Source organism: Danio rerio, chromosome 25 (genome assembly GCF_052040795.2).
Source record: "Danio rerio strain M-AB ecotype USA chromosome 25, GRCz13ab, whole genome shotgun sequence".
NCBI lineage: Eukaryota > Metazoa > Chordata > Actinopteri > Cypriniformes > Danionidae > Danio > Danio rerio.
Genome location: NC_141045.1, coordinates 3,187,206 through 3,199,212, shown reverse-complemented (window position 1 = coordinate 3,199,212; position 12,007 = coordinate 3,187,206). Strand labels below are relative to the sequence as shown.

At 34.5% G+C, this 12,007-nt stretch overlaps 1 protein-coding gene across 47 annotated transcripts in view; it reads left to right on the top strand.

The window, feature by feature from the left end:
- Nucleotides 1-12,007, top strand: part of kcnq1.2 (potassium voltage-gated channel, KQT-like subfamily, member 1.2) — a 234,529-nt gene that overhangs the window by 11,149 nt on the left and 211,373 nt on the right. For 21 of the 47 annotated variants that reach the window (XR_015525978.1, XR_015525974.1, XR_015525976.1 and 18 more), the window contains exon 2: nt 6,558-7,072. Coding sequence is in view for 32 of the 47 variants with exons in the window: in XM_087311489.1 (XP_087167615.1) it covers nt 6,657-7,072 (416 nt within the window). In the remaining 15 variants the exon portion in view is untranslated. Of the gene's footprint in view, nt 1-876; nt 1,025-3,873; nt 4,106-6,557; nt 7,073-12,007 lie in introns of those variants that run through there. The other 26 variants (XR_015525973.1, XR_015525972.1, XR_015525979.1 and 23 more) reach the window with 3 other exon arrangements.

Here is a 12,007-nt window from a genome sequence, read left to right as displayed (position 1 = left end):
GGAAGCCGGGATGAACGCATACAAAGCGAAGCTATAAATATGACTAGAGCGCAAACGCTTCTGTCAGTGCACCACTTTAAGTGATATTCGGTAAACATCACAACACAAACTAAGCAATGTTTGTGCTTTTGATTTCAAATAGCTTTTTAATGTAGTCTTGAGAGATTAGAAGCAAATTGTGAAGACTAAAAACGATATAATAAAAAAAGTTCTTAAACTTTATATTAAATTAATAGACCAAATGAGCATCACGTTAAATTGAAATTAGCTTTTTAATGATTTTAATGGTTTAAACTAGTTTTTTTTCGCTCATGTGGCAAGAGACAAACAAAAAAATATATATTTGCAAAACAATTTTTATTACGGAGTAAATATTTTAAGCATTACACGTGAAACAGACATTTCAACAAGAAAAATCTAATAAATCTATGATATTCAATTTACTAGAAAAATGTTTTTACACAAAAGTGCAAATTTTTGTCTGTAAAGCCATCAGTTTTTTTTTTTTTTTTTTTGTAAATATTAGAAATATTAAGCTACTTGGACACAATTTCTACCCCCAGCAATGTTAAAGCTGTAAAATAGACAACTCTATGTGCATCTTTTAGCTAATATATAGTCTATATTCTATAATATACAGCATTTTGAGGTACCTTTAATATTGGCATTTTATTTCTTTTTTTTTTGTTTCTATTTGTTTTTTTCTGCTCTCTAGTTTTCTAATTTTACTAGCGTTTATACCTTTGTTGTATATTTTTGTACCATTCCTGTTGATTATTCTCAAAGAAGAGAGAGATTTCAACAGTGTCGTTCGTGAACGTGCATTGACAGACGCCGATGACGCGCATCAGGTGTGCGCGCGCTCAGCGTCTCCACATGTGTTTCAGTCACTCCGCACCACAGACAGTAAAGCGCAGCTCCTCATGACTGCAATTACAGCAATTACTAAAGATAACAACAATAATGATGATGAAGGAAAACTGACGAGAGACAGAAAGAGTCTCAATGGAGCCCTGCTAGAGAGGTACTGTTGATTTAAGTTAACTTTGTTGATTACAAAGCGAATTACATGACATTTTCTTATCGATATGTACAGTATGTGACTAAAAACTAGACATGTTTTACATTGTACAGTTAGAAATTGCGTGTGTATTGTGTTATGTCGAGGTAAATACAGTATTAAAATGATTATTAATTATTTTAAGAGACAATGCATGTGGATACTGTGAATATTAATGCCGACAGATGAATTATGATTTATTCACCAAACGTTGTGTCCTTCTGTTCGAAACTGAAAACGAGTGAGCGTGTTTATATTCACAAACTATGCATGCGATGTATGGTATTGTTTTTTAATCAGAACGTTTTACAATAAACAACACTTTGACAGCTTACAAACAATATTTTTAAAGTCATTTTTGCATTAGCATTATCAAAGCTAACGTTTCACATTTTATTATATTAGGTATTTATATTTATTAATCAAGATGAATAAATGCTGAGGACTACATATATACATTGTGTTAACTGAGACCATAAAATTGATCACACTTAATAAAAAAATCAATCAAATAGAACGCACACGAAAGTAATATATATTTTTAAAATAATATAACCGTATATAAAATGAAGAAATTCTGATATTATTTAAATGGAAAAAAAACGTTAATGTACTTTATAATTTACAATATTCACCAAAAAGCATGGATATAACACAGACATGCATATATGTAGGCTACAAATACATTCATACACATACAGTATGTACATGCACGCAAACACAATGTGATCTGTAAATAATTATAATAATAATGTTCAGTTTTTTAATGTAAAAGTTCTATTTAACTGATTAATTTAATAGTGATGTGTTTCCTTCATTCGCTGCACTGGTGATGTGTCCAGATGAATGAGCGCGAGTGTGTTTATCTCTACGTCCACTAAATCCTCTCGACATGCTTTGACCGTGAGTGGCTTCAGTCTGTCGGCGTTGTGAAGCGCAGCTTAACTGGTGGTCTGCGAGTGTGTCTACAATGCAAAAAATACCGGGATCCACAAAATGGGCTATATGCACACGGACTTTTAATTTTAAGCCAGGCAGCCCAAGGGCTTCCACTGAACTGTCTTTCTATTACAAAACTGTCACGTTTAATATCTGATTTCTTTAAAAATCAGTGATCTTTACTGCCTGTTTGATATACGATATGGAGTGGGTCACAGTTCGGACAAGAAGCACTGCATTAAGGTCCATTTCCGCCGCCATGTATTTAAAATATGACAGTTTATTTTACCCCAGTAAAATAATTCCCCCAGTAAATTTACCCCAGTAAAAATTCTGAGCTAGCCTGTTGCTACTTATGGCGTTAGTGGTTAACTTACTTTCATCTCGTTTTACGCTTGAACACCTAAAATAATGCTTAAGTCTATTTAACTAAATGTGTTGCAATTACATTAGAACAATGATGCAGTAAAAACAACCTTGTGAAATTGAAAATAGTCATGTTAAGCTTACACCGGAAGTTTATCGTTGGCTTTAAAACTCTAGCTGTACATGGAGCCCCATTTTTTTCATGCTGTCACAATGCAAATCAATAACATTAACCACTTTTACAATCTAACTAGATTGAACATAAAACAATTTAAGTTGTCCCAAAACAACCTTAAATTACAAATGAAATCAATACTAATCATGCTGATTTTGTTTGCTCACATCCCTAGTTTTGTGGTGAACAATTCATCTGTGCATGTCAGAAAAAAAAGTTTGTCGTTGTGATCTAAAATTGAAATTTACAAATGCAATTCCTGTTTGTTTTCAGTTAAACTCTCAGATCAGGTCTGTCTGAGTGTGACTTATAATGGGATGAGAGCAGAGTGAGGATCCACGTGCAGCTTTATTAGGAGATGTCAGACAGGCAATGGTCATTGGGTACAAACAGAAGCATGAGGGCAATCCAGAAACGTAGTCAACACAGTCAAATAGACCATAAAGGCAGCAAACAACAGAAAACAATAAACAAGGCAAGGGTCAAGGAACACGGAAAGACTAGACTAGGAAACTCTTTGTAGTGTAACAATAGTAAGACTCAGCCAAGTGTGTGTGTGTGTGCTGTTTATATAGTCCAACTGATTAGTCTATTAGTCCAACTATTAGTCTATTAATCTACAGTGATTCTCAACCACGTTCTTGGAGGACTACCAGCTCTGCACATTTTCCATGTCTCCTTAACCAAACACACCTGATTCAGATCGTCAGCTCATTAGCAGAGACTGAAAGACCTGGGTGTGACAGACAAAGGAGACATCTAAAACATGCAGTGCTGGTGGTCCTCCAGGAACGTGGTTGAGAAACACTGGTCTATAATGAGTTTCTAGCTGTGTAATCCGTGCAATCAGGGTGAGAACTGGAACTGGTGTGTGTGAGGTGCATGATGGGATTTGTAGTTCTTATCGGTGGCAGATTTGTCTGCAATTGCTAGATTGCTGGTGATCGTGACACTGAGATATTGGGCGGGAATAACATACTTAACCACGCCCCTCCAGCTGTCAGTCTTGATAACAAAAAGAAATTGTGAGCAGGAGGAGGAGTCTGTTAGTTTGTTAAAGCTCTCCTGAAACATTTTCCCCATCTTTCTGAGTGAATTGCCTAATTTATTGCATCCAATCAGCTCGCAGTAGATAACAATAAGCCACACCCACTGCTTTCTCATTTAATATTCAGCTTCTCTAGGAACTGCCTCGCAATATAAACAAAGCGGTCGCAGCTTCCGGTTCATGCAGGCTTTAAGAATCGTCTCTTCTGAAATAAGTAGTTTGAACAAGCAGCAATAGTCATTTATTGAGTGTATCTCTCAGCACCTCCTCTTTTCTGACTGACAGACACGACCGCCGGCTCCTGTTTCCATCCCTTCTCCTTCACAAAGACTTTTTCCAGTGGCTTTGTGTGTCCGTCCGTCCGCTGGTCATCGGCTGATGGAGATGATCATGGTTTCACTGCAGGGGAAAGTCTGAGCTCATTAATGAGCAGTAATGCTCCTCGTCCTCACTGTCTGATGAAGGCTTTGGTAGAATCAGTGATCCAACTCCTTCAGTTTGAGGAAAACAAAATGTGGTTGGTCCATTCCAGAGGCATTTTAGTGCAAAAAGAAGGAAATGGGTATCTAATATGCAAAAGTCTGTGAAAATAAGCAGCTTTTAATGGTAAAAAATATATTGATTGTAATTTTTTATAATCAGACTTGATATAAACAGTCTGCAGAAACACTTTGATTGACATTCTCCCTATGTACAAATCATCAGAGGGAGAAAGCCCCACCCACTAGTAGACCATCTCCCTCATTAGCATAGGATGTTAGTAATGTTTTTGAATCTGCCACTATGCTGACACACAGGCATTTGTAGCTCCGCCCTCTTCTGAAAAAGAGCACAATTTCATTTCAATTTAAAGCGACAGTCACCAAAGCACCACAATTGGGATCAAACCCTACAAGGGTCAGTTTTAGAGAGCTAGAGAGCATCACCTGTGTGCTATTTGGGGCTGAAACTTCACATACACACTCTAAGAACACCAGAGACTTATTTTATATATAAAGGTGCATAATTGGTTTACTTTAAGCTGAAACTGAAGGATATAAGCTTAATGGAAGTAAGGTAAATTTGGAAAGTTTGGACTTGAGATCAGTTTTGGGTAATTATATTTGTTTATTTGCCAACATATTTTTTGCACTTGCTTGAAAATGAGATGTTGTATCTTAAAAGGTTATCTTCTAAATAAATTCTTTATTGTAACTAATTAGAGATGTTACACATATTGTGAACAGCCATTATTATTGTGAATATTATTGTTTTTCCAAAATTAGGTATTTTTCATAAATATAAAAATGGAAGAATTGTAATTACTTTAAGTAAATCGAAATGTATTTATGTATTGGTTTTCACTGGTTCAGTGTGGTTGCTTTTATCATTTATTTTGTTTTATAGCGACAAATAATAGCTTTTTTTTCAATAAAAAAAAGAAATTAATTTTATTTTATTTTATTTTAAAAGTTTAAACTATTTTTAATTTAATTTTAAATGTTTTTTTATTAAATTAAATTAAATTAAATTAAATTAAATTAAATAAATTTTTTTATTTTATTTTATTTTTTCTTAATTTAATTTAATTTAATTTAATTTAATTTAATTTAATTTAATTTAATTTAATTTATTTATTTATTTATTTATTTATTTATTTATTTTTTATTTTATTTTATTTTATAACTTGAATTTATTTTATTTTACTTTGGCTTAGTCCCTTTATTCATCAGGGGTCGCCACAGCAGAATGAACCGGCAACTTATCCAGCATACGTTTTACACAGCGTATGCCCTCCAGTCGCAACCCATCACTGGGAAACATCCATACACACTCATTCACACACATAGAATGCAGCCAATTTAGTTAATCAATTCCCCTATAGCGCATGTGTTTTATTTTAAGTTCAAACACTGGAGGAAACCGGGGCACCCGGAGGAAACCAACATCAACACGGGGAGAACATGCAAACTCCACACAGAGATGCCAACTGCCAAAATATTATTATAACTCCGAAAACACGATGCACAAAGAAATGGTTCTACAAACCACTGAAGAACCTTTATTTACTTCATAAATGAGGTACATTTAAACTCATAGTGACTGTCAGTGAATGATTATGGCTGCGTCTGCTGGTCTTCAGCTCATCCTCATGCAATATTAACCCGTCTGATCTGCTCTTTATTTAAAACCGCAGACTTGGAGCGCATCGCGACTTCCCAGCAACCAGTGATCAATCAAATGCAACCAAATACTCATGATCATGTCTAAAACACAATGTTAAACTCAAAGTGGAGCATTGCTTCAAACAGAAGAAAATTGGCTTGCTTGTGGAATCTTTGCATATATTGCATCTGTTAAACTAGTGTTCATTCAAGTCTGATGTGTAGCTTGCATGGGTTTTCTTGTGCTTGCAATCTGCAAACAACTGTTACAGAGTTTTCAACCATTATCAACTGTTCCCACAAACAAAAAGGACATTCCAAGTTTTGGGTTTTAGACTAAGTTATAGCTAATGTCTTTAAGTTTTGTTTTATATCCATGCTCAAGTTGAAACCAACCATTATATATGCAACAGTAACAATAAAAGCTGTTCAGAATAATTAGCCCTCCACTTAAATCAGAATTATTTTATATTTTCACCCCCAATTTTTGTTTAACAGATTTTTTAAACACATTTCTAATCATAATAGTTTTAATAACTAATTTCCAAGAACTGATTTATTTTATCGTTGCCATGATGACAGCACATAATATTGACTAGTTATTTTTCAAGATAGTATTCAGCTTAAAGTGACATTTAAAGGCTTAACTAGGTTAATTAGGTTAATTAAGCAAGTAGGAGTAATTAGGCAAGTCGCTGTATAACTTGCCCCAAACAAACAACTAAAGGAAATTTGAAACGCACACCAAAAAAAATAAATAAATAAAGAAAACACATCTCGTGTCTTAAGAGGTTAACAATCCCCCCAACCTGTTTTCTCTTCCAGCATTGGTGCATTGGAAGATCTACACCTCAGTGTCTCCCTGTGAAAAATTCATCTCATTTAGACTATTTTTACCCAAGAAACAGAGCTCGGCGTTCCATCATGTACCATCCGACCCCTCTGCTGTCCCGCGGCCGCACGTTCGGCTGGTCGTCCTCCAGCTCCAGCATCAAACTGAAGCAAAATGGTCATGAATTCCCAAACCAGAGCTCATTTCACAGCCTGGAGGAGGCAGCAGTGTCCAGCGCGTCCCGCTCTCCTGTTTCACTGGAACTGGAGCCTGTAGTGAATAATGGATCAAGCGCACCCGTCGCTCCAGGTGGCCACACAAAAGAGCCACCGGCCCACAGCCAGCGCCGCCAGCCCGTCTCCATCCACAGCGGGCCCGGAGAGACGCTAGCCGCCGCTGCACGCTTCACGCACAGCCCTTACCACGCCAAGACTAGCATGCAGGGCGATGTGTACAACTTCCTAGAGAGACCCGCCGGCCTGAGGTGCTTCCTGTATCACTTCCTCGTGTGAGTAGAGCTGCTGGTATTCATCTAGTGTTGGTAAACATTAGCGGTGTAGTTATGGTTTTATTATGCTAAATCTGTACTTTTGGAAAGTTGACAGTCCTGGAGTGTGACCAAAGCTGTTATAAATAGCCTTTTGCTAATTAGCATTTTGTTATTGGTTATTTTATTAAGAATTTTCTAACATTAAATGCACAATAAACTCTATTTAAATATTGGCTAGTCAGCTTTTGAATATTTGAAGCTCATGGTTGGTTAATTGGGTAGTTGAATAGTTATGGTTTTATTATGCTAAATCAGTACTTTTTGACATTTAGTAAGTCAGTAAGGTGACATTAGCTTGAGTTTGACTAAAACTAAATAGCATTTTGCTTCCTGTGTCACTTCCTCGTGTAAGTAAAGCTGCTGGTTTTCATCTAGTGTTAGTAAACATTGCTTTAGTATGGTTATAGTTATGGTTTTATAATACTAAATGGGTACTTTTGGAGAATTGACAGTCCTGAAGTGTGACTAAAGCTGTTATAAATAGCATTTTGCTAATTAGCGTCTTGTTGGTTATTTTATTTACTTTTCTAACATTAAATGCATAACTCTATTTAAATATTTGCTAGTCAGCTTTTGAATATTTGAAGCTCATGGTTGGTTAATTGGGTCGATGAAGAGTTATGGTTTTATTATGCTGAATCAGTACTTTTTGACATTTAGTAAGTCAGTAAGTTGAAATTAGCTTGAGTTTGACTAAAGCTAAATAGTATTTTGCTTCCTGTGTCACTTCCTTGTGTAAGTAAAGCTGCTGGTTTTCATCCAGTGTTGGTAAACATTGCTTTATTAGGGGTATAGTTATGGTTTTATTATGCTAAATTGGTACTTTTAGAGAATTGACAGTCCTGGAGTGTGACCAAAGCTGTTATAAATAGCATTATGCTAATTAACGTCTTTTTGTTGGTTATTTTATTAATACTTTTCTAACATTAAATGCACAATAAACTCTATTTAAATATTGGCTAGTCAGCTTTTGAATATTGGAAGCTCATGGTTGGTTAATTGGGTAGTTGAATAGTTATGGTTTTATTATGCTAAATCAGTACTTTTTGATATTTAGTAAGTCAGTAAGGTGACATTAGGTTGAGTTTGACTAAAACTAAATAGCATTTTGTTTCTTGTATCACTTCCTCGTGTAAGTAAAGCTGCTGGTTTTCAGCTAGTGTTGGTAAACATTAGTTTATTATAGGTATAGTTATAGTTTTATTATGCTAAATTGGTTCTTTTAGAGAGTTGACAGTCCTGGAGTGTGACCAAAGCTGTTATAAATAGCATTTTGCTAATTAGCATCTTGTTATTGGTTATTTTATTAATACTTTTCTAACATTAAATGCATAACTCTATTTAAATATTTGCTTGTCAGCTTTTGAATATTTGAAGCTCATGGTTGGTTAATTGGGTAGTTGAATAGTTATGGTTTTATTATGCTAAATCAGTACTTTTTGACATTTAGTAAGTCAGTAAGGTGACATTAGCTTGAGTTTGACTAAAACTAAATAGCATTTTGCTTCCTGTGTCACTTCCTCGTGTGAGTAGAGCTGCTGGTTTTCATCTAGTGTTAGTAAACATTGCTTTATTAGGGGTATAGTTATAGTTTTATTATGCTAAATTGGTTCTTTTAGAGAATTGACAGTCCTGGAGTGTGACCAAAGCTGTTATAAATAGCATTTCGCTAATTAGCGTCTTTTTGTTGGTTATTTTTAAATACTTTTCTAACATTAAATGCATAATAAACCCTATTTAAATATTTGCTTGTCAGCTTTTGAAAATTTGAAGCTCATGGTTGGTTAATTGGGTAGTTGAATAGTTATGGTTTTATTATGTTAAATCAGTACTTTTTGACATTTAATAAGTCAGTAAGGTAACATTAGCTTGAGTTTGACTAAAACTAAATAGCATTTTGCTTCCTGTGTCACTTCCTCGTGTGAGTAGAGCTGCTGGTTTTCATCTAGTGTTAGTAAACATTGCTTTAGTATGTTATGGTTTTATTATGCTAAATGGGTATTTTTGGAGAGTTGACAGTCCTGAAGTGTGACCAAAGCTGTTATTAATGGCATTTTGCTGATTAGCATCTTATTTGTTAATGAGGTTTTATTTAATTTATGTGAATAGTGAGTAAACCTGTTGCCCTAAGATTATGTAAATTAAGTATGGGCACAATTTAAAAACCAACTGTTACAATGTGTTTGTTTATGTATTTGTTAATGTTAATTATTTATATACTGAAACAATGCATAAACATGTTGCCCTCCCTGCTGAAAAATCCAGCTTAAACCAGCCTAGGCTGGATGGCTGGTTTTAGCTGGTCGGCCAGGCTGGTTTTAGAGGGGTTTTGGCCACTTCCAGGCTGGTTTCCAGCCATTTCCAGCCTGGTCTTAGCTGGTCAGGCTGGAAAACGACCAGCCAAATCCAGCTAAAACCAGCTTGACCAGCCTGGTTTAAGCTGGATATAGCTGGTTTTGGCTGGACTCCCAGCTTGGCTTGGCTGGTCAAGCTGGTTTTAGCAGGTCATCTCCCAGCCTGACCAGCTAAGACCAGGCTGGAAATGGCTGGAAACCAGCCTGGAAGTGGCCAAAACCCCTCTAAAACCAGCCTGGTTGACCAGCTAAAACCAGCCAACCAGCTTAGGCTGGTTTAAGCTGGATTTTTTAGCAGGGCTAAGATTATGCAAATGAAGTATGTGCATAATTTAAAAAATGAAGTCAACCCAACAGTTAAAATGGGTTTACTCTCTTTTCAAGTCAAGTAACTAATCACTTTTTACAGTGTACTTTTATCACAAGTAATACATAGTGTAATCTATTTATATTATTATATTTAATTATAATTATACAAGTTTTATCATCCAGATTTCTTTAATTCAAAGTCTATGGTGGGTAATGGGGTTTTAATTGGCTATAATTGAGGATTAATATTGGTTTATTAGGGGTATAGTTGTGCTTTTTTTATGCTAAATCAGTACTTTTTGATATTTAGTAAGTCAGTAAGTTGACATTAGCTTGAGTTTAACTAAAACTAAATAGCATTTTGCTTCCTGTGTCACTTCCTCTTGAGAGAAGAGCTGCTTGTTTTCATCCAGTGTTGGTAAACATTGCTTTGTTAGGGGTATAGTTATGTTTTTTTAATGCTAAATTGGTACTTTTTGGAAAGTTAACATTTCCTGGAGTGACTAAAACTGTTTTAATGGCATTTTGCTAAATAGCAAAGGTTATGGTTGGTTAACCAGCTATAATTGAGGATAAAGCTTAGTAATTAGAAATGGGTTAATCGGATTTTAAACATGATTTTGCTTCCTGTATGACTTCCTCATGTGAGTAGAGATGCTGGTATTCATCTAGTGTTGATAAACATTGCTTTATTATTGGTTTAGGGGTATAGTTATGACTCTATTATGGTCGCCTGTCGCCTCACAGCAAGAAGGTTGCTGGTTCGAGTCCCAGCTGGGTCAGTTGGCATTTCTGTGTGGAGTTTGCATGTTCTCCCCATGTTGGCGTGGGTTTCCTCTGGATGTACAGTCCAAATACATGCACTATAGGGGAATAAACTAAATTGGCTGTAGTGTATGAATGTGTGTGAATGTGAAAGTGTATGGATGTTTTCCAGTACTGGGTTGCAGCTGGAAGGGCATCCGCTGTGTAAAACAAATGCTGGATAAGTTGACGGTTCATTCTGCTGTGGTGACCCCTGATGAATAAAGGGACTAAGCCAAAGGAAAATGAATGAGTCTTTAAAATCTAGAAATCAGCTACTGAATTTCTGAAGCGCATGGTTGATCAATCACCAAAGCTGTAATTGAGGATAAGTGTTTGTTCATTTTAAACTTGTGTTTACCTTTTAGAAGTGCATGAGGCTGTGTGTTAATTACAGAAACTGAAGCAGCTCCTGAAACGAGTGAATCTGATACTGAATCAGCCTGAATCACAGCCGCAGACGGGCTCATAGAGAAAACATGACATTTTATTGCTCTCTAAATGGTTTAAATACAGGGCGAGCATTGATTTCACTGATAAATCATGCCGTGTGAGCTAGTTTGGCAGCAGTGTTACAAATACTTAATCATTTAATTTATTTTGTGATTTATACAGGAATATTGTGGATCATTTTTAGTGAATAAGGGTCCTTTTCAGATTGTCATGCTCTTCCTCACACAAATCTCTAATGTGTGCAATCTTTCAGTTTTCTTATTAGCCAATATTGGACGAATGATACTTTTATTGTGTTTTTCAGTGTACTTTTTAAAGATTTTTTTTAGTAATCTCAGTGGTTGAGGACAAAGGTGTGGCTGGTTACCATTACCTTAAGTTGAAGTATATAAGTTTTTTTTTTTTAAGTTTTTTTTAGGTTTTGCAGTCTTTATTTTAAATGTTAATAATTGTATGCACATTACTTTTTAATTTATATCTATTTTGTTAAGAATCAAAGTGCTTCACCTTAAATTTCATTTAGTTAAGGCAACATCTAATTTTCAAGATTTGATTTTGATTTTTAATAGTTAATTCAATAATTCAATTGTTTTTCTTTATTTATTAATCTATTTTATTTAATATTTTTGTTAAAACATTTATTTGTAGTTTTTTTATTTGATTATTATTTTTTGTATTATTTTTATTTATTTTATTTTCTATATTTATTAAGTATTTTTATTTTTAGTTATTTTATTTTATTTTTTTTAAATTTATTTATTTAAACAATAATAACTCTGTCTATTTCTGTTTTATTTAGTTAAGGCAACATCTAATTTTTAAGATGTGGGTGTAATTTTTCATAATTAATTAATTTAATTTTATTCTATGTATTACCTATTAGTTACCTATTTATTTTTAATTTTAATTTTGTATTTTTATAATTTTTATTTTGTATTTCTATTTTTATTATTTTGTTTTTATTTTTATATAT